This window comes from Onychomys torridus, chromosome 7, assembly GCF_903995425.1.
Source record: "Onychomys torridus chromosome 7, mOncTor1.1, whole genome shotgun sequence".
Taxonomy (NCBI): Eukaryota; Metazoa; Chordata; class Mammalia; order Rodentia; family Cricetidae; genus Onychomys; species Onychomys torridus.
In genome coordinates, this window is record NC_050449.1 from 3,176,457 (window position 1) to 3,203,040 (window position 26,584).

General features: G+C 40.1%; 1 protein-coding gene across 5 annotated transcripts in view; it reads left to right on the forward strand.

Moving 5' to 3' along the window:
- Positions 1 to 26,584, forward strand: part of Pdgfd (platelet derived growth factor D) — a 225,821-nt gene that overhangs the window by 136,413 nt on the left and 62,824 nt on the right. For 3 of the 5 annotated variants that reach the window (XM_036191666.1, XM_036191668.1, XM_036191670.1), the window contains 2 exons: positions 3,587 to 3,773; positions 13,029 to 13,209. In XM_036191666.1, the coding sequence (XP_036047559.1) occupies positions 3,587 to 3,773; positions 13,029 to 13,209 (368 nt within the window). Of the gene's footprint in view, positions 1 to 3,568; positions 3,774 to 13,028; positions 13,210 to 26,584 lie in introns of all 5 variants that reach the window. The other 2 variants (XM_036191667.1, XM_036191669.1) reach the window with 1 other exon arrangement.

Sequence of the window (26,584 nt, forward strand, 5' to 3'; positions counted from 1 at the left end):
TAGTTCTGCTATTTTGAAAAGACACTTGACCTCTCTGTGGTCCAGAAACCTCATATGTCAAAAAATGACAGTGTTGGTTTTAATAATTTGTATTACAGAGCAAACACACAAGCAATGATTTGACCCTGGAAATTATATGAGAAGACTTTAAAATAATGTCTGGCACAAAATAAACATGGATGTAATCTTCTGTTACTTGCACTGAGTTTATATTAATGTATATTTTGGAAGAGATTTGTTTTGTAAGAAAACACTCTTAGAAAACTGTTACTTTCCTTCTCTATTTCAATACAATGCCATCTGTAAATTCACCAGACTGGAATCAAGTATTATATAAAAAGATAAACTCCTCTAGCCACCTCCTCCACAGCCTCATTCCAGATGTGAGTGACATTTCATTTACAATCACAGTTTGTATCTTTAAGATAATCTAGCCTGCAATGACGTGCTCAGATAGATGTATTAGAAAGTTCCTTTCACATAGCCTCTCAATGTGAACTTTAAAGGATGCCCTTGACTTCACTATTTCCAAGTTCTATGATGTTTCCTCAGTGTGGCCCTGGACTTGGACATACGAAAGTTTCTCTTTGCAGGGCATCTTACCTCAGATGTGGTTTCCCTACCGTTGACACTTCTGGTTTCCTCAAGCATGCCTGGTGTCTCCCAACACCCAAGCAGATCCACTCACACTGAGCTTGACCTTCCTCCTGGGGGCTTTAGGATGGATGGCACCATACTGTGTTCTGGGGGCTCAGTGTACCCACACTCTTTCTTCTGGAAGCTCAAGGCTCACATGTACTACATCACATTGAACCTGCATGTACTCAAGCAAACTTTCCTTGCATGCCCCTAGTGTCACACACACCCTGTGTGATGATTAGGATACATTTTCAGTGTGACACAGAGGAGGCAGGACTCTAGGCCCCCCTGTAAGGAGCTGTCTAAGATGGATTGCCTGTCTGATATGGCCACCTGCTTCAAGCTCCTATTATTCCAGCAGTGATGGATGTTAACCTGGAACTGTAAGACAAATCATCCAGTTCTCCCTTAAGTTCCTTTTGTCTGCACATTTTATGACGACAGCAAGTAAAGAATACAAGACACCCTGATAGGGCTGTCACTGGAGTCTGGTCTTTCCATGTCATTGCAGCCTCTGGCCCATTCCTTTGAATTCTGAACTTTATTGTATGTCCCTTTTGACACTGGGCTTCATTGCCCCCCGCCCTGCTGTGTCAGAACCTTTGTAGCAGTTCCCTCCCAGGAGATGCCTCCTCAGCAGCACCCTTCTTGCCATTCATCTTGCTTACCACCAGTGGGTTGATCTTCCTTTTGTCAATCCACTTGCTCCTCCCAGAGCTTTCTGGTTTCCATCAAATCAAGTGCAGACACTTCAGTGTGTCTCTTAGGTGGCCCCAAACTCGTCTTTCAAGCCTGTAGACCAAAAGTCAAACTGAATTGTAATGAACAGGCCTCTGCAGCCATCCCAAGCACACATCACTTCCCCCTAGTTCACCTGGCCTCAGGACAACACCTGGCTGTTAGCATTCCTTTAGGCTTTGTTTACACTGTGTCATAAGTCTCCACATTATTTTGCAATAGGAAAATGGAATCTATTCTTTAAGTATCTACCAATTATACCCAAATCTAGCATAGCATCTGGAACAGGAAATATACACACATAATGCATGCAATGACTGGGTATTGCCTACCAAAAGACCAAAGAAACTTTCCCTCAAACCCTTTAGTACATAAATGAGGAATCTTAAGTCCTGAGATATGTATTTTAGAATTTAGTAGCCTTTTGAGTTGTATGATTTCTTCTATTCACAACACATTATATCTATGGGCTTTTGACGTTATTGATATAAATTTGTGTTTTAGAAAAAGTTTGTGTATTAAACATAAATTTCACTTAAGAATTAATCTACAATACCAAATCTAAGAAAACTGCGTAATTGTGAACATAGTACTCAAGTAATATGCTTGAATACAATGTGGTATGTTACAGTTCATCTGCATTTGATGAATAATTGGCAGGTTGATAGCACACGTTTGGTCAGCCTAGGAAACAGCATTTGCCTGAGTTCTTCTCTACACAAGATTGTTTAGTATAAGGTCAAGGGTGAGGAGAAGAAGGTCATCTGGAGGATTTTTTGGTCTCAGCTCTTTGAGGATGTCTGTTACAGACTAAGTGTAGTCATGTAGGTCTAGGAAGGCAACCTCAGCTTCCTCAACTGCCACATTGTTCCTCTCTGGAGTGACTCCCTCTCCCTTGGTCTGAATGAGCAAGCTACAGTTCATTAACCAGTCAGCAAGTTCCAAAGAGAGTTTCCATTTGCATCTGCACACAGGAACACCTGCTGATGATCCTCTCTCTTATTTTAGAAGTTTTAAAAGCTGGTTTCACCAGCCCCACCTTGTAGGCCTTCCCCCACCAGGCTCTCTTGAATTACAGGCCTCAAAGCAATTCTTTGTGGAACAGTAAAAGTAGACTGTGGTTGGAGAGCTGTTTATTATGGGATTTAGAAACCTTAAAAATGCCAAGAACTCTGAATACTGAAACATACCAAATGATATCCCCCATGCAGCATTGCAATTCTGATATATACCCTTATCATTTCACAGATTAAATGTACAGGTGCTACAAAACTGCCCTCATTTCAGGGCAGTTATAAAATCTTATAAAAATCTCAAGATAGCTACACTGCTGACCAGCTGCATACTAAGGCAAGAGTCCCTGTGAATAGTCCTTTAGTCACTAAGGAAAACACTATACTTAAAGTTTGATACTAAAACACCAAAATTAGTTGTGATGAAATAGTAAGACCTGAAGGGTAAGTCCTGGAAGGTTCCACGTGTTCCTGGGTTATGTCACTTCCTGGTGAAGCATGTGTCACAAGTAGGATGCTTACAAGAGATTTTACTGTGAATCTCATTACACAGGCATGATTTACTGAACCAGTGGCAATGTGTGTATATCCAGCCCCACTGCCATAAGACTGACAAATACCCCTTTAATCACATTGTCTTTCTGGTATGTCTAGTGTCCATCCTGAAACTGTATAAAGACCCCATAGTAAATTTCTCAATGAGGATAAATTTAGATGTGGTCATGAAAACAACAATACTTCTAACCTCCTAACCACCTGAGAATTTAAAAGGTCTGGAGCCTATTCCACTATATAGACGTTTAAAGCTAAGCTAAACCTTTCATTTGTTTAACATAATAAAGATAAAAGAGGAACTGTTGGAAGTTACTTTCTCATTTGATTCCAATGTAAATGAATCTGAGGTCTGAGATAATTGGGTGTTTGCTTCTCAAGAGTAATGGAGGAAAGCCCCAAGGTAATGAAATATCAGGCACTGGGAACTTTAAGGAGTTTGGGAAAGCAGATACAGTAGAAATAACGGACTTTTTGTTGACCCAAATCGACGACTTGCTTTTATGTCTTTAAACAAAATCATGAAGTTCTTTGAGACGTCATGTGGTAAATTGTTCTTTTTGTTGTTTTTGCTTTCCTGTAATTGGAGCAACATACTAATTTCTACAAGTTGTGACTACTAACAGAGAGCAATCACCTCACAGACTTGTACCGAAGAGATGAGAACATCCAGGTGACAGGCAGTGGTCATGTGCAGAGTCCTCGCTTCCCCAGAAGCTATCCCCGGAACCTGCTCCTCACATGGTGGCTCCATTCTGAGGAGAAAACACGGATACAACTGGCCTTTGACCATCAGTTTGGACTAGAGGAAGCAGAAAATAATATCTGCAGGTAAGAGAAAATAATCCTTTTTAGTTTTTAATCAAAGTGGGAGTAACTGAATTAAAAACATCACTTTGAATATTCTTCTTAACTATTTGAAGTTACCCAAGACATTTCTTTTTTTTATTTATTATATTTGTGTTTTAATTTTACATATCAGCCATAGGTTCCCTTGTCCTCCCACCTCCTGCCCCCACCCTCACCTTCCCCCCAGCCCCTCTCCTCCAGGGCAAAGACTCCCCTGGGGATTCATTTAAACCTGGTGGATTCAGTATAGGCAGGTCCAGTCACTTCCTCCCAGGCTGAGCAAAGAGTCCCTGCATAAGTCCCAGATTCCAAACAGCCAGCTCATGCACTAAGGACAGGTCCTGGTCCCACTGCCTGGGTGCCTCCCAAACAGTTTAAGCTATTCAATTGTCTCACTTATCCAGAGGGCCTGCTGTAGCTGGGGGATCCATAGCCTTTGGTTCATAATTCATGTGCTTCCATTCATTTGGCTATCTGTCCCTGTGCTTTTCCAATCTTGGTCTCAACAATTCAAACTCTTACATTCCCTTCTCTTTCTCAACAATTGGACTCCCAGAGCTCTGCCTGGGGCCTGGCTGAGGATCTCTGCATCCACTACCATCAGTTACTGGATGAGAGTTCCAGCACGACCATCTGATCACCAGACTAGGTCAAATCCGGCTTTCTCTCAACCATTACCAGCAGTCTGCAGGGGATGTATCATTGTGGATTTCTGGGGATCTCTCCAACACTCTGCCTCTTCCTGTTCTTATGTGGTCATCATTTATCATGGTCTGTTATTCCTTGTTCTCCCTTTCTGTTCTTGATCCAGCTGGGATCTCCTGCTCCCCTAACCTTTCTTTCCCTCAAACCTTGGAGCCAATGCTTTCAAGACTACTTCCTACTTTCTCTTCTATCAGGTTCAGAGTAACTGGATTTATGTTGAGGTCTTTGATCCACTTGGACTTAAATTTTGTGTACAGTGACAGATATGGATCTATTTGTAGCCTTCTACACATTGACATACAGTTATGCCAGCACCATTTGTTGAAGATGCTTTCTTTTTTCCATTGTACATTTTTGGCTTCTTTTTATATGTTCATAGGTGTGCGGGTTAGTGTCAGGGTCTTCAATTCAATTCCATTGGTCCACATGTCAGTTTTTATGCCAGTACCAAGCTATTTTTATTACAGTAGCTCTATAATAGAGCTTGAAGTCGAAGATTGTGATGCCTCCAGAGGTTGTTTAACTGTACAGGATTCATTGGCTATCCTGAGTTTTTGGTTTTTCCATATGAAGTTGAGTATTATTCTTTCCAGATCTGTGAAGAATTGTATTGGTAGTTTGATGGGGATTGCATAGAATCTGTAGATTGCTTTTGGTAAGATCACCATTTTTACTATGTTAATCCTACCTATCCATGAGCATGGGAGATCTTTCCATTTTCTGACATCTTCAATTTCTTTTTTCAGGGACTTAAAGTTCTTGTCATATAGGTCCTTCACATGCTTAGTTAGGGTAACCCCAAGGTATTTTATATCATTTGTGGCTATTGTAAAGGGTGATGTATCTCTGATTTCCTTCTCAGTGTGTTTGTCTATTGTATATAGGAGGGCTACTGATTTTTTTTTTTATTTGAACTTGTATCCTGCTATGTTGCTGAAGGTTTTATAAGCTGTATCAGTTCCTTGGTTGAATTTTTGGGGTCACTCATGTATACTATCATATCATCTGCAAATAAGGAAAGCTTGACTTCTTCCTTTCCAATTTGTATTCCCATTTCTCTCCATTTAATTTGATGTTGGCTGTTGGCTTGCTGTAGATTGCCTTTATTATGTTTAGGTATGTTCCCTGTATTCCTGATCACTCCAAGACCTTTATCATGAAGGGGTGTTGGATTTTGTCAAATGCCTTTTCTGTGTCTAATGAGATGATCATGTGGTTTTTTCTTTGAGTTTGTTTATATGGTGTATTACATTGATGGATTTTCGTATGTTGAACCACCCTTGCATCCCTGGGATGAAGCCTACTTGATCATGGTGGATAATTGTTTTGATGTGTTCGTGGAGTCTGTTTGCCGGTATTATTTGAGTATTTTTGCATCCATGTTCATGAGGGAGATCAGGCTGTAGTTCTCTTTCTTCGTTGCATCTTTGTTTAGTTTAGGAATCAGGGTAATTGTAGCCTCATAGAAGGCATTTGGTAATATTCCTTCTGCTTCTATTGTGTGGAACAATTTAAAGAGTATTGGTATTAAGTCTTTGGTTGGGAGACTTTTAATGACTGATTCTATTTCCTTAGGGGTTATTGGACTATTTAAATGGTTTATCTAGTCTTGATTTAACTTAGGTATGTGGTACCTATTCAGAAAATTATCCATTTCTTTTAGATTTTCCAGTTTTGTGGAGTAGAGGTTTTTAGAAGTATGACCTGATGATTCTCTGGATTTCCTCATTGTCTATTGTTATGTCCCCCTTTTCATTTCTGATTTTGTGAATTTGGATGCTCTCTCTCTGTCTCTTGGTTAGTTTAGATAATGGTTTGTCCAATTTGTTGATCTTCTCATAGAACCAACTCTTTGTTTCATTAATCCTTTGTATTGTTCTCTTTATTTCTATTTTATTGATTTCAGCTCTCAATTTGATCATTTCCTGGCATCTATTCCTCCTGGGAGACTTTGCTTCTTCCTGTTCAAGAGCTTTCAGGTGTGCTGTCAAGTCACTAGTGTGAGATTTCTCCAACTTCTTTATGTGGGCTTTTAGTGCTATGAATTTCCCTCTTAGCACTGTTTTCATAGTGTCCCATAAGTTTGGGTATGTGGTGTATTCATTTTCATTGATCTCATTAATTTCTTTCTTTATTTCTTCCTTAACCCATTGGTGATTCAGTTGAGCATTATTCAGTCTACATGAGATTGTAAGTTTTCTGTAGTTTTTTTGTTGTTGTTGTTGACATCTAACTTTAAACCATGGTAGTCCAATAGAACACAGGAGGTTATTCCAATTGTTTTGCATCTGTTGAGATTTGCTTTGTGGCCTAGTATGTGGTCGATTTTAGAGAAAGTTCCATGCAGTGCTGAGAAGAAGGTATGTTCTTTTTTGTTCAGGTGGAATGTTCTGTAGATATCGATTAAGTCCATTTGAGTCATAACATCAGTTAAGTCCATTATTTCTCTGTTAAGTTTCTATTTGGCTGATCTGTCCAGAGGTGAAAGTGGGGTGTTGATGTCTCCCACTATTAATGTGTGGGGTTTTATATGTGATTTAAGCTTTAGTAATGTTTCTTTTACATATGTGGGTGCCCTTGTGTTTGGGGCATAAATGTTCAGAATTGAGAGTTCATCTTGGTGGATCTTTCCTGCGATGAGTATGTAATGTCCTTCATCATCTCTTTTGATTGATTTTAGTTTGAAGTCTGTTTTGCTGGATATTAGGATGGCTACACCAGCTTGCTTCTTAATACCATTTGATTGGAAAGTCTTTTCCCAGTCTTTTATTCTTAGGAGGTATGTATCTTTGAATTTGAGGTGTGTTTCTTGTATGCAGCAGAAAAATGTGTCCTGTTTTTGTATCCATTCTCTTAGTCTGTATCTTTTTATAGGTGAATTAAGTCCATTGATATTAAGGGATATTAATGACCAGTGATTGTTTGTTCCTGTTATTATTTTTATTTTTTCCTGGTAATGTGTGTATACTTTTCTTCTTTGGGGTTTACTGCTGTTGTGTTATCTATTGCCTGTGTTTTCATGGGTGTATCTGCCTTCCTTAGGTTGGAATTTTCCTTCTAGTGCTTTCTGTAGTGCTGGGTTTGTGGATAAATATTGTTTAAATCTGGTTTTGTCTTGGAAGGTCTTGTTCACTCCATCTATGATGACTGAAAGTTTTGCTGGGTATATTAGTCTAGGCTGGCATCCATGGTCTCTTAGTGTCTGCATTATATTTGTCCAGGTCCTTCTGGCTTTCAAAGTCTCCACTGAGAAATCGGGTGTTATTCTGATGGGTTTGCCTTTATAAGTCACTTGGCCTTTTTCCTTTGCTGCCCTTAATATTCTTTCTTTATTCTGTACATTTAGTTGTTTAATTATTACATGGCAAGGGGACTTTTTGGGAGGCTCTAGTCTGTTTGGAGTTCTATATGCTTCTTTTATCTTCATAGGCATTTCCTTCTTTAAGTTGGGAAAGTTTTCTTCTATGATCTTGTTAAATATATTTTCTGTGCCTTTGAGTTGGTGTTCTTCTCCTTCCTCTTTCCCTATTATTTGTAGGTTTTGCCTTTCCATGTTGTCCCAAATATCTTGGATATTTTGGGTCATGCCTTTGTTGGTTTTAATGTTTTATTTGACTGATGAATCTAGTTCTTCTAATGTTTCTTCAACACCAGAGATCCTCTCTTCCATCTCTTGCATTCTATTGGTTATACTTGCATCTGAAGTTCCTGTTCGTTTCCTCAGATTTTCTGTTTCTAGCATTCCTTCTGCTAGTGTCTTCTTCATTTTTTCTATTTCCCTTTTCAGGTCTTGGACTGTTTCCCTCATCTGTTTCATTGCTTTTTCATGATTTTCTTTCAGGGACTTATTGTTTTCTTCTGCTTTATTTGTCCTTTCCTCTAATTTTTTTTTTTTTTTACAGTGTTCTTCCCATTTTTTGTTTGTCTGTTCCTCCACTTTATTTTTGATTTCTTCTATATAAGGCTCTAGCCTCTTCATGATATTACTTATAAGGTTGATTTCTTCTCCTTCTTTCATTCTGTGATGTTCAGGTCTAGCTGTTGGAGAAGGGCTATGTTCTGGTGATGCTGTATTGCTCTTTATTTTGTCATATGTATTTCTGCTTTGACACCTGCCCATCTCCTCGTGGATTTGTTCTTGCTCTTATCACTGCACTTGGTCCAGACAGAGCTGACAGATTGAGGGAGCGTCTCTCTGTTCCAGATGGAAGCTGTGGGCCCGATGGGAGCTCTGTTCCAGATGAGAGTGCTGGCTGGATGGGAGCTAGCGGCTGGTGTAGTTAGAGTTTACTGGCCTGGCCCACAGTCAGGACAAATCTCTCTCACCTGCCAGGCCCATAAATGCTCAAAACCAACCAAGTAGACACACAGAAACTTACATTGTTTACAAACTGTACGGCCGTGGCAGGCTTTTTGTTATCTACTTCTTCTATCTTAACTTAACCCATTTCTATTAATCTATACTTTGCCTCATGGCTTACCCTTACCTTACATCTTCCTTGTCATGGTGGCGGCTGCCAGCCTCTCTGCTCCAGCCTTCCACCTCCCAGAATTCTCTTCTCTCTTGTCCGGCCTGTACTTCCTTCCTGGCCACTGGCCAAACAGCATTTTATTTATACAGATTGATATCCACAGCAGGCTGGACTCTGAGTCTCAGGAAGTTCCTGGGGTCTCCTTATCTTTTCTAGATGGGAGCTCCTCTTGTCCAGATGGGAGTTCTGGGATGGATGGAAGCTGGGGGCTGGTTTCTAAATCTCTGGAAGTGGCTGGGGTCTCTGGCAGATTGGTGTGGGGGCGGGGTATGGAGGTTGTAGGGTCCACTGGAGGGTCTCTGGTCCAGATGGGAGTTCTGCGCCCAAGACATTTCTTATTAGTCACTTTTCCCATTAGTATATAAAAGTGACTTAGTGGAGAAGTTATTTATGCTTCAAATGTGAAGATCTCATTTCAGCTATAGTTGCTGGCCACAGTTGTACCTATGAAGAAAAGAGGGACAAATATTGGTAGTCATCTTGTTTTTTCCTTTTCATACAGTGTAGGACCCTAGCTTGGGTAATAGTGCCACCATCTTTCAGGGTAGGTTCCCATTCAAACTAACTTAATCAAGACAGTCATTCACAGGCTTGGCCAGAAGCTTGTCTCCTGGATTATACTAGATTCTGTCAGGTTTTCAGTCAATATTAACAATAGCAATGGCTTTTCTTTTTAAAAAAAAGTGTCATTTCGTTCTGTATAAGGCCCACAGAAATGGACACCGCCATCAGTCACAATTACATTTTCCTGAGGACAGACTGGGGATCTGTGACTTTCCAAGGCTCAGAGATATGTCTGTGAGCAAGTAGACGCATCTAATCCAGGTCCCCATGGCTGCACACTATAACCCTGATCAAAGTCTTCCATGGGCACAAATTGTAAAGGCCCTGCTTGCTCTAAAGACTAGACCAATGCAACCATGACAAGAGATGGTGACAGACACCCCGGCCAGGGACTTTCTGACCTTCATTGGTAGACATGATAACGAAGCAGAGCAACCCCAGGATCTGTGTGCTCTTCTTCCTGATCAGGGGAGAAGATGAAAGCAGGCTAATGACTCTCCCTCATCAGCAAGCTTATCAGAGAAAGTCCAGGCTGCTGTTCTTTGACTTGTAGGCCCCCAGTATCTTACTCCCTTAATTATTCTGTGTGAGACTTCAGGAGGCTTTTCTTCTTCCTCTTTGTACTTTATTGGCCATACTTACTCTGCATTGCCAATGAACTGAACTACTAAATCTTTCTGCAGTTTATTTTCCTCTGAATATAAAAAGAGGTGCGTCCAATTTGGTTGTCCTTTGTTGCATATTTATTATACTGACAACTTTTATTATGCTGCTGTTTTCCCCAGAAAATAACAGGATTGACTATTATTTTCTAGGACCACAGAGGGTAGTATGTGCCAGAAGGCAGAGATAAATACACATGGAAAGCTAGTTAATATTCACAAAAAGAGTAAACTAAAGCTGATCTTGTATCTTTCAACCTTGAAAAAGAGAACTATTTTTGTATGTGTGTGAGCTGACCAAAAAAAAAAAAAAAAAAAAAAAAAAAGGCAGGAGGGACAAGCAGTAAATAAGATGCTGTTAAAAGAGGTTAAAGGTGATAGCATGGATAGTGGTATGGACTGTCTCCACCAAGGATGTGTCTGACACCATCTTAGCTTCCTTTGCAGTGCTGTGCTACAATAGCCTCACAATAGCAACTGGTGGGAGAAAGATCTGTTCAGGCTTATAGTTCAAAGGCGCAGTCCTCCATGGCAGGGAAGTCAAGGCAGCTGGTCACGTGGCAATGCCAGTCAGGAAATGGGGGGATGAATTCTGGTGCTCAGCCAGCTTTCTTGTTATTATGCAACCCAGGATGTAGACCCAGGGACTGGATCCTCCTTAGTGGTTCTAAACCTTATCAAGTTAACAATTGTGGTGTATCTTCACAAACACCAAATATATGAAGTTGGAAGCTTTGTTTTTTCCACTCTGAACAATTCTCTAACAACTGCTGAGTGTCCTACAGGTAAATTCAATTCTGGCATAGCCACTTGGGTTTGGCATCACCACTTGGGTTTGGCATCCAACTCCACAGGACCAGAGTTCAATCCTGTGAGTGTCCCCTTTGTGGAATGTCAGCTGCAGGTCCCTGGCCTCCCATCTTCTGCCCCACCCAGTGAACCAGAGCCTCCCAACCTCTCCTTGGTTTTGCTGACTTGCTATCACAGTTGCTCTTGGTATCCTCAGTTAGCTTAAACTGCAGTGAAAACTACAGATGTTCTTCTTGCTCTGTTGCTTGGACACCACAGGGGGCAGGGTAGGTGAGAGCCAAAGACAAGGACCAGATGTCTGTTTTCTCATCACAAAGAGGAAGCCACTGATGAACTGGGATTTTGATCCTAGGCCATATTCAAACAAGTGTTAGGGTGGTACCTTTTCTAGACCCTCCATCAGTTCATGCTGCTTCTCAGATTTCCCAAGATGAGGTAGAATGCTAAGAAAATGATGGGGATAAAACAGAGCCTAGCCTTTTCTCCCCACTAGCCTGGGATGTGTGCTCCACTGGGATTCAGCTTAAAATTACATTGAAGTTTTTAAAATAAAAGTGACCTAGTGTTATTAAAAATATTTCAAACAGATTCAGGTTTGTGCAGTAAATATGATTTACACATATCATATATAAAATAAAATGCAATTGATTTCTTACCATCTGTCTCATAACCTTGCTGATGCATACATTGCAATACTTTATTGCTTGAATAATGACTCTTTCTCAGTGCTTTTCACCTTCCAAATGCCACATAAACATTGAATAATTAATTTACACAACACAGTAGACATCTAGCTGGTAAAATTGTATAAACTTCTTGTTTTGCCTACAGAGAAACTGAGGCAAAGGACATAAGGGCCTCATAAATAACTGTCAGAAATATTTAGTCAGCATATTACTTTTAGCTGCTCGTTAGATCGTCCTTCCCAGTGCAGTGAAAATTCTGCGAAGTTGAGTAAAGGCAATAATTCCAGGTGGTTTTTCTGCACATTCAGACCTGATGTTTCTTATGCTGCTTCCTTCTGGTAACCCTAATGAGAAAATAATAAACAAGTAAGATGAATGCCCTGTTCACTGAAGTCTATCACTTGCTTATGACTTTAACACCTAAAGTCACTTAGGGGAAGGTAGAGATAAGGAGATTTTGACCAACTGGAAGACAGATTATTTAGTGGATCTTGTAGAATGGTACAAGACCTGAGGAGTCCTAGAATAGATTAAATGCTCCAGAGAGAATGTAGGTATGCCACTGAGGGAGTGGAAGCTGGGATGGGTGGAAGACACCCAGGATCAATGGCTACACAGAAGAGTTAATGGGTCTTCACTCTACTTTATTGTCCTGGGATTCTCTATTTCTGTGACTAGTGCTAAGAGGAATCCTGTGTTAATAGAGAACTCATTCAATCCCTGCTGCAATCAACCAGTAGTTACTGACTAACACACATAGCCACTTAGTATTGCATGTTTTCCTTTATGAAAAAAGTCATGTGTTATCATGTGGTCTTTTTAAAAGATATTTAAAGAAAAGAGAACCCCCCTTGATCTATGGAGATGTCAATCATGTACTTCTCAAAGAAGCATTAAGTGGGTAAATTGATTCAAAATGAGAAGTGGTTTGCAAGCTTCATATTGTAAATATTTGGACATGTAACTCAATCTACCTCTAAAATATGTTAACAGATTACAGCTGCTTATTTTTCCCAGAAAATGTTCTAAGCTTCACATACTGCAAGTTCTTTTTAATTATATAAGACACTGCAGCTGTCATAATGAAGTAAATCAGGGTTCTCTCCAGGTAGGTTCTTGAATTTCAAGTTTGCCAAACATTCCCCAAACTGGTTTTTGGTTTTTCACATTTCTACAGGTTTCAGTTAGTTGGTCATAAGAAATCAAAAATGAATCTTGATTTGTCAGGAACTAAAATCAACTTTAGTAAAAACATTAATGGAATTACATTGTTTCTAGGTATGATTTTGTGGAAGTTGAAGATATCTCTGAAACCAGCACTGTAGTTAGAGGAAGGTGGTGTGGCCACAAGGAAATCCCTCCAAGGATAACGTCAAAAACAAACCAAATTAAAATCACATTCAAATCTGATGACTACTTTGTGGCAAAACCTGGATTCAAAATTTATTATTCATTTGTGGTGAGTAGCTAAACTGCTCCTGTGATTGAAATAGACACTGGATTATAGGGCATAAAGATCATTTTCTGTGATTAAATACAGTACTATGAGGGTAGTATAGTTAATTCCTTATTGAATGCTTTATTCCTTCCCTATGAATAAAATAACCATAAAGCCTTTATTTGTAAGAAAAACCATTTTGATCTAGCCTTAAGGCCATGAGATTTGAGGGGAAATAGAAAATAGAAATGGGAAAGAATCTTTAGCAAAGTGTGGTCAATTCAACTAAAGCCAGATAAATATATCTAGCCAAATGAGGTGTGTGTGTGTATGTGTGTTTGTGTGTGTGTGTGTTTGTATGTGTGTTTGTGTGTGTGTGTGTGTGTGTGTGTGTGTTAAGCACATTTTAAGAGTTAAAATAGAAAGCAAAATATTCCCCCCTTTGCTTTAAAAATTTGTTCAAAAATTTTATCAGAGAACTAAAATCCTGCTGATTTTAGCTTAAGTAATGCCCCAGAATTGAGAAGGATCCATGTTGGTGCCCAAGAGCCAAAGGGTTAGCAAGCTTCTCCAAGACTATAAACCCCTACTCTGGCCCAAGAGTCTGAGGGTTAGCAAGCATCTTCAAGACCATAAAGCCCTACTCTGGCCCATGAATCTGAATCCTCTTTGATACATTCATGAATATTTATAAACACTTCTACTTGTGCCTCTTTACAGCCATTTCCAACATCAAATGGCGGTGTGTTTGGAAATAGTCATCTACATAGTAAGCTGGAATGTACATTAACTTTAACTCTCGCTGTTGGGCCACATGTGGTCATGTACCTTCATTCCTCATCCATTCACCTATCGTAAAGGATGAGTGCCAAGTAGAACACAGGCTCTAAATGGCATCAGTTTGTTCAGATTTTTTGTCTTTCTCTTTGAATTGAATTTCGAATAGAAAAATATCTTGCTGGTTTTGTCATCTAATGTTTTCTTGCATTGTTCTGAGCTATTAAACACTAAGTGAATTCTATAGCAGAACATTGTCAATGGAAAACTACTAGGAGCTGACACTGGTTCCAGTTTTAATTTAGAAACAATGCATCCATTGTGGTTTGGGTTTTTGAAAACTTATGTGATACCGCTAAGCATTAAAATTAAGTGTGAATGTTTAGTTTCTCCATTTCTTTCTCCTTTAATCTATGTATTCAGTGACACAGCTGTTCACAGCAGTACACAGGCAAAGTGGACTTGGCACATTTAGTTGGTAATGGGCAGACTGGCTCAGCAAAAGATCTTTTCCTCTTAAAACATCAAGGACTGCTACTCCAGTACATATGCCTTCTGTGATGCCCTGGGGATGGTTAAGTTAAATGCTCCATAAGCCAGATGATTTATTTTTATTTTACTTATTTATTCATTGTATGCATGTAAGTGGACATATTTTGTATATGCTTGCCCATATGGGTGCTTGTGGAGATATATGCTCACTTTTCTACCTCATTTTTTAATTTTTTAAAATTCTTTGATAATTTCATACATGAATACAGTTTCTACTTCAACAACTCCCAGATAACCCCCAGGACAATCCCATTTTTTCTCTCCCTTCTCTCTCTCCCTTCTCTCTCTCTCTCTCTCTCTCTCTCTCTCTCTCTCTCTCTCTCTCTCTGTTTCCCTCCTTCCCTCCCTCCCACACTCCATTTAGCTGAATTACTGCTGCCCATATGCTAATAGGTGTGGGATACCTTCCACTGGGCAACCTACTCTGGACTACACCACTGAAAAGAAACAACTGTCTATCAGTAATTATCAACTGTTAAGAGCTCCTCGGCTAGGGGTGGAGCCTTGTGACCTCCTTTGCTCTTTTAGCTGGAATGCTGACTGATTTAATCTTGAGTAGCTCATACAGGCAACCAACACTGCTGTGAGTTCAATGCATGCAATGATTCTTATCATGTCCAGAGAACATTATTTTCCAGCCATCATTCCCAAACTCTGGCTCTTAACATCTGTCTGACATCTTTTCCATGATGTTCCCCAAGCCTAGGGATTAGAATTGTGATTAGCTGTCCCATTTAGGGATGAGCACCCCACAGTCTCATATTCTCTGTAATTTAACTAGCTGTGAGTCTCTATGTTAACTCATCCTGCCATAAAAAGCAACTCCTATGACAAGGGTTGAGAGTTGCACTGTGGTTATAAAGGTAAGTATTCAGAAGACAGTGGATAATAGTTTCTTTAGCAAAATAATAGTAATGGGTTCTCCCCAGTGTCTATGACCACCCCAGCCATGAGTTTTTGGCTAGGCTTACAATATGAAGCATGAGTTTCCACCTCTGAGGAAAGCCTTAAATCCTACTAGAAATCTGTTGCTTACCTCCATAGCATCCATGTCACTATTTTGCCAATAGGCAGATCTTGCCAGACCAGTCATTACTGAAGCTTGTACTGTTCACAGCTGTGTCAGACTGGTTATCGCTTTTCTCTCCCTGTAGCCTACAAAACACCTTGTGCCAGTGTGAAAGTTAACAAGCAGGACAGGAAGCTTCCAGATCAGTGCCAGTTGGATTTCTCCACGCCTTAAAACCAAAGCATGTGATGTCTTCCACAATAAGATCTTACTATCTATTTCTAGTGGGTAACCAGGAACATAGTCTGTATTATTTGGGTAGATCTCTGGGGTTGCACACCCTCCATCCCAAAACTTGGCAAGTTATATTGTAAATGGACTTTCTTTGGACTGTCAGTGCCCAGATAAGGACATGGAGACTTCTTATTAAGTATGAAAGCTTGGTCTTAGCTTAGGCTTGTTCCTAAATAACTCTTAAAACTTAAATTAACCTGTTTATATTAATCTGCATTCTGCCATGTGGTTCATTATTTCTCCTTTTGCTGGTGGATCTCTCACTTCCAATTCCTTCCCAGTGTTCCTATCTCTGCCTGGAAGTCCCACCTATCCTCTCCTGCCTAGCTGTTGGCTGTTCAGCTCTTCATTAAACCAATCAGAAAGTGCCTTAGACAGACAAGGAAGGATAGAGACACATCTTACCACAGTGTGATCATGTATCCTGCAACAATATATCTCACACTTGGCACTAGTTTTTGTGTTTCTTTCACTGAAACTGAAGTTATCTGTTTGAGCTATATCAACTGGTCAGCAGGCCCCCAAGATCCTCCTGTTTCTGTTTCCAAGCATTGTGGCTACATGTAGTCACCAGCACTCTTGGCTTGTATGTGGATTCTGGGGATCTGAACTCAGGTCCTCATGATTGCAGATCAAGGAATTTAGTCACAGAGTCATCTCCCCAAACCATAAGATAGCTCGTATCTCGCAAGGTAAAACAACCTCAGTGCAAATATGATCTTGCAGAATAATTAATGCAATTATGTGAAAAGTTATGGGGTCATGATGAAGATGATTTGTTCATTCTCTAACCAGTGTTAAGTGGGATATTAGATAGCTGTGGGGGTCCCTGCAAACATCTGAGAAAATAAATGGAGAGAGGAAAATTCAGTTCAGCCTTTCTTAGTCAGTGCTGGTTGAAACTTTCAGAAAGTCTGACACTCGGCAGTTTATTGTGAGCATAGTTAAATACATTACAGTTATGGGGAAAAGCTTCCTGGTATAACACAATTCCTAGTGCACAAGGAGGCATAATTACATCAAAACTCAACTCTTCATGTGACCATGAAGATGGGTTCTACAACATAAAGGCCTAGGATCCTGTATGGTCTCTGACTGTGAAAGTGTAGAGGTCAGGCTATAAAGTGCATGTGATATCTCCTCTAAGGATGGTTTTCATTGACTGAGAAACAAAGCCAAAGTCTGGGGAGGGAGAATCTGGGCATTTGGATGAGGTTTGGCTCTACAGATATCAAAGATCACCAGGTCATTAACAACATCTGCTCCCAGCCCTCTGGGTGGAAAACGGATATTGATTTCCTCCTCTGGGAAGATAACCCTACATGGTTAACATACCTAGTTTCCCTGGTGATCTGTGGGCACAAGGACCTTTGTGTTCTCATAGATGCTCAAGCCATACCTAGAATCTCAGTTCACTTCCTGTTGCCTGCCAATCAAGATGTAGAACACTCAGCTCCAGCACCTTGTCTGCCTGCACACTGCCATGTCCCAACATGATGATAATGGACTAAACCTCTGAAACTGAAGCCACCCCATTAAATGTTTTTCCTTATAAGAGTTGCCATGAGTCATGGTGTCTCTTCACAGCAATAGAAATCCTAACTAAGACACATGTGAACTTTATATAGATATGAGTGTGTATGAACATAGTAGAGAGTGGGGTTATGTAAGTGTCTGTGAGATAATGTGGAGTGTGTGTGCACACATGTAAGTGTACATGTACATACTTGTGCACACTGAACATATTTCACTTTCTTCTTCCAAGGAAGAAATATTTTATTGTATGTGATAATAGACACAAGAACTCTAAATTTTATGTTATAGTATGTGTTTGTTTAATAGTAAGAAATTACTTTATTTAAAAAAATGAATGTTCATTTGAAAGTGGCTTTTGTTCTGTTAATAAAGTTCAGTGTATCTCATATATGGACATGTGCAAAGCCCACTATTAACACTTTTGAAAATTGTTTAGAAAGTAATTTTATCAGAGTAGTCACTTAACAGTCCTATCCCTATAGTGAATTAACCTCAAATGGTCCCATTAAGATTCCCATTGAGAAGAAAGCTCAAATGAACAAAGATTTGCATGTAAGCAACTGCTGAATGTAGAAGGGAAAGGAGGACGTGGGAAAGAGGAAGAACTAGAGAAGGAAGAGAGAAATCTCAGTTAAACAACACAAATCCTCTATTATAATTTTGTAACTGCTAATATTGCTTATTGATAATTTCCAGTTTGTGAAACAACAGTAAAATTATCAACCACAGAAAGACAGGCACCTAATTCTCATTCCAACCTGCACTATTTTTAATGTAGTATTTTATTAATTCTGTGAGAATTTCATGCAATGTACTTGGATCCTATTTGATCACTCCACTGAGCTGAATTATTAAACAAAGTAGTAAAGGGACTTCTTCCTTTTATCTTTAGAATTTGTGGAAATTCCATCATGATTTACACAGCCAGATAAAAATTTTAGGATGCTCTGGACATCTCTGGTGTTTGGCCATTTGCATAGAGCTGCCAAGCATGAGCAGGGGTATCTACAGCAGAGTCTGTCCCCTAGTTTCTCCCTGCAAACACATTCTCCTGGAAGTTTGGGGGCTGTGGAGCTGTGTTACTGCTACATGGCATTAGCGGGAACAGATAATCAGCTGGTAATTAAGTTAATTTGTACAGAGATTACTTAAAGGACCAATGCAAATAGATAAAAGAGCAATGTGACAAGGAATGACTGAGGAGGGCTCAGACCAGCCAGGGAGTCAAAAAAGATGAGTTGAAGTAAAATGGCGACTGAGATCTGAAACATTAGGAGGCAGTGATGTGAGGCTGTGGGAGAAAAGCACACACTAAACCACAACGAAGTCTGGAATAGAGAGAAGCAGTATCTTCCCTGAGGTGGTGACAATGTTTTCAGTGCCTTGGTGTCACAGCTACTGAAGGGAGAGAGCATCAGGCGGCGGCGGGGGGGGGGGGGGGGGGGGGGGGCTGTGTTAGGTAAGAGAGAAGACAGGCTGGGCTTTGTAGTACAGACCTATAATCCACTTTTCTCAGGAAGCTTGGTGCAGGAAGGTCACAAGTTCAAAGCCTGCCTGGGCTACAGAGTAAGTTCAAAATCAGCTTGGGTAACTTAGCAAGACCCAGTCTCAAAATAAATAAAAACAAAAAGGAAAGAAAGAAAGAAAGAAAGAAAGAAAGAAAGAAAGAAAGAAAGAAAGAAAGAAAGAAAGAAGGGAGGGAGGGAGGGAGGGAGGGAGGGAGGGAGGGAGGGAGGGAGGGAGGGAGGGAGGGAGGGAGGGGAATTAACTGGCTGCACCATTAGTCAATAATAGATTACTTGCCTACCATGTTCAAGGCCCTGGATTCAATCCCTAATACTGCAAAAAGATAGAGCAAAGAAGGAAGATTCTTATCCTTATCCATAGTCTATCCTATATTGGACACATCTTAAGTTTTTCTGTGTATATATAGGATAAAATAGCTAAAACAGAAGGTCAGGAAAGATCAGATGTTAAAAATGATCAAGATACTGAACAATGTTGACAGAAAGAAAGCCCAAGCAGATAAAGTGGGGGCAGATGCTAGCTCCAGAGCCCCCAGTTAATTGTGTTGGCCACAAAGCTAGCAGCTTCCACAGGTTGGTGGCACATACCTTCTTATGTGCAGTCTCCTTGCTCAGGTATTTAATAAAAAGGGAAAGAAAATGTTAGCATCTTTCAAGTGTCCTAAAACATTACAAACTTTAGAGATCACTCTGAATGAGGTTTCTCCATGGGAGCACTGAGTAAATCATTTATTTTAATCCGATTGTTTTTTGAATGTATAAATATATAGCAGAACTATAATAGAGTTCATAACCAACAAAGAGACAAAATCTACTGTAATCCTGGAGTAAAACATAATTTGACAAAGACGTAGCTAGGGTAAATAATGGTAATGAGTGAAGGGACTAAAGACAAAGTCTGGCTACTCTGATGGAAGGCAGCAGGGCGGGGAGGAGAGGGGGGAGGTTAGTGCTAAGAGGATGAAAGGAGCCACGTTGGTGAGAGAAAAATTCTGTTAGCATTGCTTGGCTTTCTCTGCCATGCACTGGTTTCAATGTACTACAAAGCTTATTCTCTATTGGGATCGTACTGCATGCTATATACTAAGGTTAATACTGTGTATATAGTAGCCAATTTAGTAAAACTCCTGCTTTTATAGAACATATCATTTGTAGATACAATCCTGTCAACCATAGCAACAATGACAACATAATAATAATATATTGCTATTGCTATATAAGAATGATGATTAAAAAATAATAGTTACTAAAGCTCTGAATTCTTCAAGAATTTTATATAGGAAATTCTATGTAAGGCATCTAATGTATGCAAAGCCTGCTTATTATATGCTGTTTAACCATGAATTATGCATGTCCATGAAAATTGCCTCAGGAACATTTAGGATGGAACACTGGCAGCCTAGAGAGCCAGTGCTATGTGAACATAGCCAATGAAAAATGGAGCAGTGAGCACAAGGCAGTGAGGAGGTGGGCTGTGTGATCATAGTGCCAGGGCCGATGTGCAGCATTCTGGAAACTTAAAGCTGTGAGCTTATTTCAGATAAAAATAAATACACTCAAAACTGATCTCACCTGTGAGGGCTTAAGGAGCCCCAGGTATAGTGCTGAGCCTTACACATTTTTGCCTCTGCCTGTTAGGAGGCTTCTGGGAATGCTTACTTGCAGGTTGACTAGGCCTTCTGACACAGGAGTATTTGGAACCTATTTTACTACCATAATTAATTTTCCTTGTAAACCACATTCACTAATCACATGAGCAGATGACTCTCCTGTGTGCTGAGTAAAAACGTTTCCAGCTTGGACAGAGATACTGTTTGATGACACTTGGAAAATCCAGTATCCTGTTTATCTCACGTTTATTATACTGACGTGCAAGCAGTGAACTCGCACCCTTGAAAGCCAGAAAGCTATAGTATTTTTAGATGATTGTGACTTTCAGTACATAATACCTTTTCTCTACCACTGTGATTTTTGGCGTATTCACATTTTGGTACATAGAGGCAAGGAGAAAATGAAGATAATAAGAGCTAGTCAGCCACACTAGAAAGTGGCTTGCATTTTGAAGATGTGCTGAAGATAGGTCCCCATTTCAGTTTTGAAACATGATGAAAGGGCCGGGGAGACAGCTCTGTGGGTAAGGCACGTGCTGCCACTGCTGAATGGAATCACTTGTACCCACATGGCCGAAGGCACAAAATTGCCCTCTGACCTCCACAAATACACTGTGGCATGTGCGCGCATGCACACACACACACACACACACACACACACACACCAGTAAATAAATGTAGTAAAAGAAAACAATTTAAAATGGTGATGCCGGGCATGAGGGAGTGTGGTGGATGTGATCTCAGCACTTGGGAGGCCAAAGCAGAAATATTAATTTAAACGCAACCCAGGCTATGTAGAGATTTCTAGGCCAGCTAAGGCTACATAGTGAGACTTAATCTCAAACAAGAGTGATGAAGTGAGCCTCCTCCTAATGTTGCATATTTCACAAATGTTTCTGAAGACTTACTATGAATAAGAAGAAATTTGAAGTCTTGTGGGAGAGAAATAAACACTTGAATCAGTGTGAAGGCTGTGACTTATAGAGTCTTTGTAGTTCAGGAGGATGGGTCTCTCAAACCTCAGGGGTCCTGGGTCCACCAGAGTGAAGGAGAGGACCCCAGAAAGATAGTGTTGGTTAAGGGAGGCAAACAGGAAGAAAACTCAAAGGGTTTCAGAATGACTCACCCTTGCCAACTGGGAATCCATTGCATTTACCATTTCTTTATTCAGCTCAGTAATGACACAAGAAGCCAAAAGTTGGCGAGACAGTTTCATCACCATGTACAGGATTTCCTAGTAAAGCTAGAACTGAGGACTTTTTTGGGAAAAGTTCCAGAGAGGGTGGTTCTAACTGATTTACCATCAAACACAAAGATTCTTAGGAAAGCTCTGAGGTCAATTAAACATGTGGGTCCATTTATTCCTCCAGCTGCAGCAACATGGGTTTGGTTATAAATGGTCACAAATAGGTAAGAAAGCAGGCAAGGCTAGAAGACAATGACCCTTGCAGTGCTAAGCAGATCAACTCTGGGAGTAGAAGAGAGCTCAATGCTGAAATCAGACCTAACAAAAAGAAGAAAAAAATAATGGGGCAGAGGTTTTGTACAGGCAAGAGAAGGAAACTGTAAGAAGGAATGATATATTTAAAGAAAGAGATCAAAAATATTACTTCTGTGTCGATCCTATGGCAGCAAGGGCTTCCCTTAGTTAGAACAATGGATGGTGCCCTGAACTGACTCATATGTATTTGTTGACCGGTCATCTTTGGGAACTGAATTCACTCACTCTGGTTCTGATGCTAGGGGCCATTTTTCATCCACACCACAGCCCCTCTTCTCCTCAAGTGTAAGCAAAAGGCAGTGGAGGGGTGCAGCAATTAAAAAGAATTATGATCATTAGTGTTCACCACTTAGAAAAGCTAAAACAAGCTTTTGTGTCATACATTCCCCCTCAGTGTAAAGATCATGTGAGTCTTACCTCCTCAGGTTCCCCTTTCTTGCCCCTGTCACACTCTGTTTTAATGCTGTTATGCTGTTTTAACTTTTCCTCTTAAAAAGCAAAACCAAAACTCCCTCCTCCAAGGGTACACTATTGAACATTCTTTTCATTTTTATTGGCAAAAACTCCTAGTTGAATGAGATATTTTAACTATTCTTTTAAAAATATTTAATTCACCATTTAGTTGAATGTAATTATGAACACACACACACACACATAAAGTGGGGGGGGGGGCCTGGGGTGACAGCTTGCAATGAATGCTTGAAGACCTGAGTTTGGATCCCCAGAACCCACGTACACCCGGATGTGGTGAGACAAATCCATAATCCTGTAAGACGGGAGGAGAGACAGCAGAAACCCTGGAAGCTCATAGACCCTCCAGCCTGACAAGTACAGTGACAAATAACAAAGAGACCCTTTCTCAGACAAGGTGGAAGGTGAGGACAAACTCCAGAGGCCACACTCTGACTGCCACACCTGCTTTGTATACTTATATCACTCACACATGTGACCATGTCCCCCAGCACTACACACACACACACACACACACACACACACACACACACACAACACACACCCCACTCAAACACAACTGTCACATGTGTAATGGCACATTTATTTTTAGCTCTTTTAACTCATAAAACCCATGAGCATACTGTGACAGTTGGAGCTCTTTTAGGGTGGGGACTGGCTAGAATTTCTATCACTGGACATTGCTCTAAGAAGGCCTGTGATGTTAATTAGCTAAACTAATGAACATCATTAAATTACCTAAGATGCGTCTGGAAGTTTGGAAAAAATGTGATAGAAAGCAATTCCTAATGATGTAGAAGGTAAAATCACATGTGTAAACCACATCTTCATTTATATGAACCTGAGTGTCCAAATCTGCAATCCTATGGCCATGCCAAGGGCTCTCAGCTGCTCTACTTTGGAGTCTTAGAACACTGAAGAAGCTGGAAGTGAGAGCTGGTGTGGGGACAGGATGGAGGGAAGGCAGCCATGAGGCACCTGATGCTAGGGTAAGTGTAGAATACAGATGCAGCACACAGTCAGCTCTGAATGTCTCTGCAACATTCCCACCTCAAGGAGCCTTTACTAGCAGCCAGATCTTTCATCAGTCTGTGTAATTAGTGTCCTAGCAGACAGGATTCAGTCCTGTATCCTGCTGAGCCGGCCTTCCTCATGAACACCAGTGAGAGCCTTGGAATGCTCAGGAGTTTTGAATACTTACATCTCTGACATTCCAAAAGTTTCATTGCAGAGGGGCTTTGATGAGATCTCAGGAGCTTTGTAGAATTTTAAGAAACTGCATGACCACTTGTTTGACTGTGTGTGTGTGTTTCATACAATATATTTTGATTTTATTCTTGCCTGTCTCCAAAAGTAGAGGATATACAAGTCAGAGCCCCTCAGAATTGTGAGTTATCTATGAGGTTGAGGTCCTGTCATTTCAATAACCCAAACCACTGTTTCTTCATCTCTAAGGCAGGAAAGATCCACTTGGATAGTAAGATGTGAGGACTATCTATAAACCATATAAATTTGGCCACTGTCTTTGTACCAAAGATGGAGTTATTTTATTTTTAAACCCTAGGAGGGTGAGAATCAAATTAAGTAGCTATTGTAACAAACTCCCATAAGTGAGTAGGTTGTAAACAACAGAAATCTATACCTAACTGTTCTGGCAGCATTGGAAATTTGAAATCTGGGTGTGAACATATAGCTGATGAAGATGTTCTGGGCTGTATTCTGTAACCTTGTTCTCACATGAGAAGAACAATAGAGAGACAGTTATCTGGGATGACTTTCAGAAGGGCACAAATCCCCTTGGTGAGAGCTGTACCCTTATAACTTAATGATGTCATACCCTTGATCTGAATACCCCTACACTGAGGGTTAGGATTTCCATATATGAATTTTGAGAATGCACACTAACCAAGGCCTCTCCAGGAAGCTTAGAACCAAATGAACACTGACAACACTCTAGTGTAAGATTGTATTGAGCACTAGTTGTACCATGTGAATCCAGTTCCCAGTTAGACGCACACATCTCTTAGACAGTGAAGGAAGGATAGGAGGCCCAAAGCTCTAACATTATTCAGCTCTGTAGTGTCTATTGTTGCCCCGAGTCACTTTTAAACTGGTAATGATAACTCTGAAATATAGCTTTAATAAAAAATTCTAATATTAATAATAAGTTTAGATTTGAAAAGGTTTTTGATGTCACAGAGGTGGGAAAGTATTCCTTCCTAATATAAATCTATGAAATACTGAACAAACAGCTCTAAATATATTCCTTTGGCTCAAAGGTAAGTCAGATCTCTGAAGGAAACAGACACAAAGCCACAGTGCTCCTCTGATCCTCTGGTATTTTCTTTCTTTCCTGAAAGGCTAAATCGGGTATTATTGTAAGGGAGAAAGTATCTAAACATTCCTAATATTTAAGTCTCTGCAGTAAATAGCTCTATATCAAATAAAAACATGAATAATTAATGCACAATTATTCCATTTCAGCCACAACAGATAGCCTAGTAAGGGAAGAACCTTTTTAAATTGTAGAAATTAAAACTATGAATACAAAATTCTAACTAAGAAATCATTGCTGAAGGGAGCTCAAAATTAGAAAGACAGAACTTTAATTTAAATTTTCAACCAAGTACCTAGTTTTGAGTTAATGTTGTATTTAGCATAAACAACTGTCCTGATTCAGTTTTCATCTGAGTCTTTCATAAGAGTATATGTAATAAGACAGACATGGTGGCATACACTGTGTAATTCCAGCACTTGGGAGATGAAGACAGGATGATCGAAAGACCAGCCTGGGTTACATTAGACCTTGTCTCAGAAAGCAAAGAGACACTGCAGAGATGGCTCAGGAGCACTCACTGGTTGCTCCTCAGAGGTGTAGAAGCACCCAAATCAGGCAGCTCAAGGTGGCTTGAAACTCTAGCTCCAAGGAATCCAACACCCTCTTCTGACCACCACTAGTGCCGGCACATAGACACACAGACACACAGACACACACACATATGCACACACAAATACACATACATGCGTGCACACGTACATGCAGGCAAACACACAAAATAAAAATAAATTAAGTTAAAATGAAACAAAAAGCATTTTTACATAAAACATACAAACATGCATATTTATATGTATCTATGTATGTATTGTTGGATGCATCACTATTAAAATAAAATAGTTATTTGGGGGTGTTAATTTTTCAGTTACAGGCAGAGTGACAGAGCAACCTTATTGTTGTGCTGTTAGAGACCTGCCATCCACCCACGTATCTTCTCTTTAACAACATACTCAATATCTCTTCCTCAGAAATAAAAATTACTAGCTGATCTTGAACATATCATGGAATCTTAATTAATTCTTGAATAATTTATTAGCTTATTCTACAGACTTTTTCCTGGAGTCTCCTTCTCCAACACCAGGATTCCACATAAGCTTTAGGGATGTGGCTAAGACCTGGCTGGAGCCAGCATTGTACTCAGTGAGGTGGGAGACATCAAAACACCTCAGCTAAATGCAAACTGAGGCTCTGAGAGAAAGAAAGGGAAAAAGAGGAAATTGTGTCCCAGGGACAATGAACCTGCCAGTGAAAAACAAAAGGAATAACTGATAACCGCCCCATTCCAGCAGAAATAAGGAAATGTGTCTGGCTGGTCACAGTGTAGAGCTTTACCTATCCTAAGAATTTACATATAAAAGCAAGGTCTCAGGCTAAACAAGAGAAAGTGACCCAGGACAACTCAACCTCCAGCTGTAGAGGATCAGTGAGGCAGCAGAGAGCCTCAGAAATCCAGGAAGGTGATTCATATACAAGTGTTCCTATTAAAACCATCTAAGGACTTTTTGTAATACCCAGAAAATGAGCCTATATGAGATTCTTTTGGGAGACAGAGCCTGCAAACTGTATTTTTAAAAGAAGTCGGCTCTGATATACAAGCTCCTTAAGAATAGTTTTTTGTTTTTGTTTTTGTTTTTTTCTTGCTAGCAATTCTCTCTACAGAAAGTAGACACCAGAATTAATCCCTGTGCCCTCCTGGTACCATCCCCAAGATCATGCTGCTGGTCACTGCAAACCACTGAGCACACAGGTTCCATGATGGGTCCTACTTTCTGTCACTAGACTAGG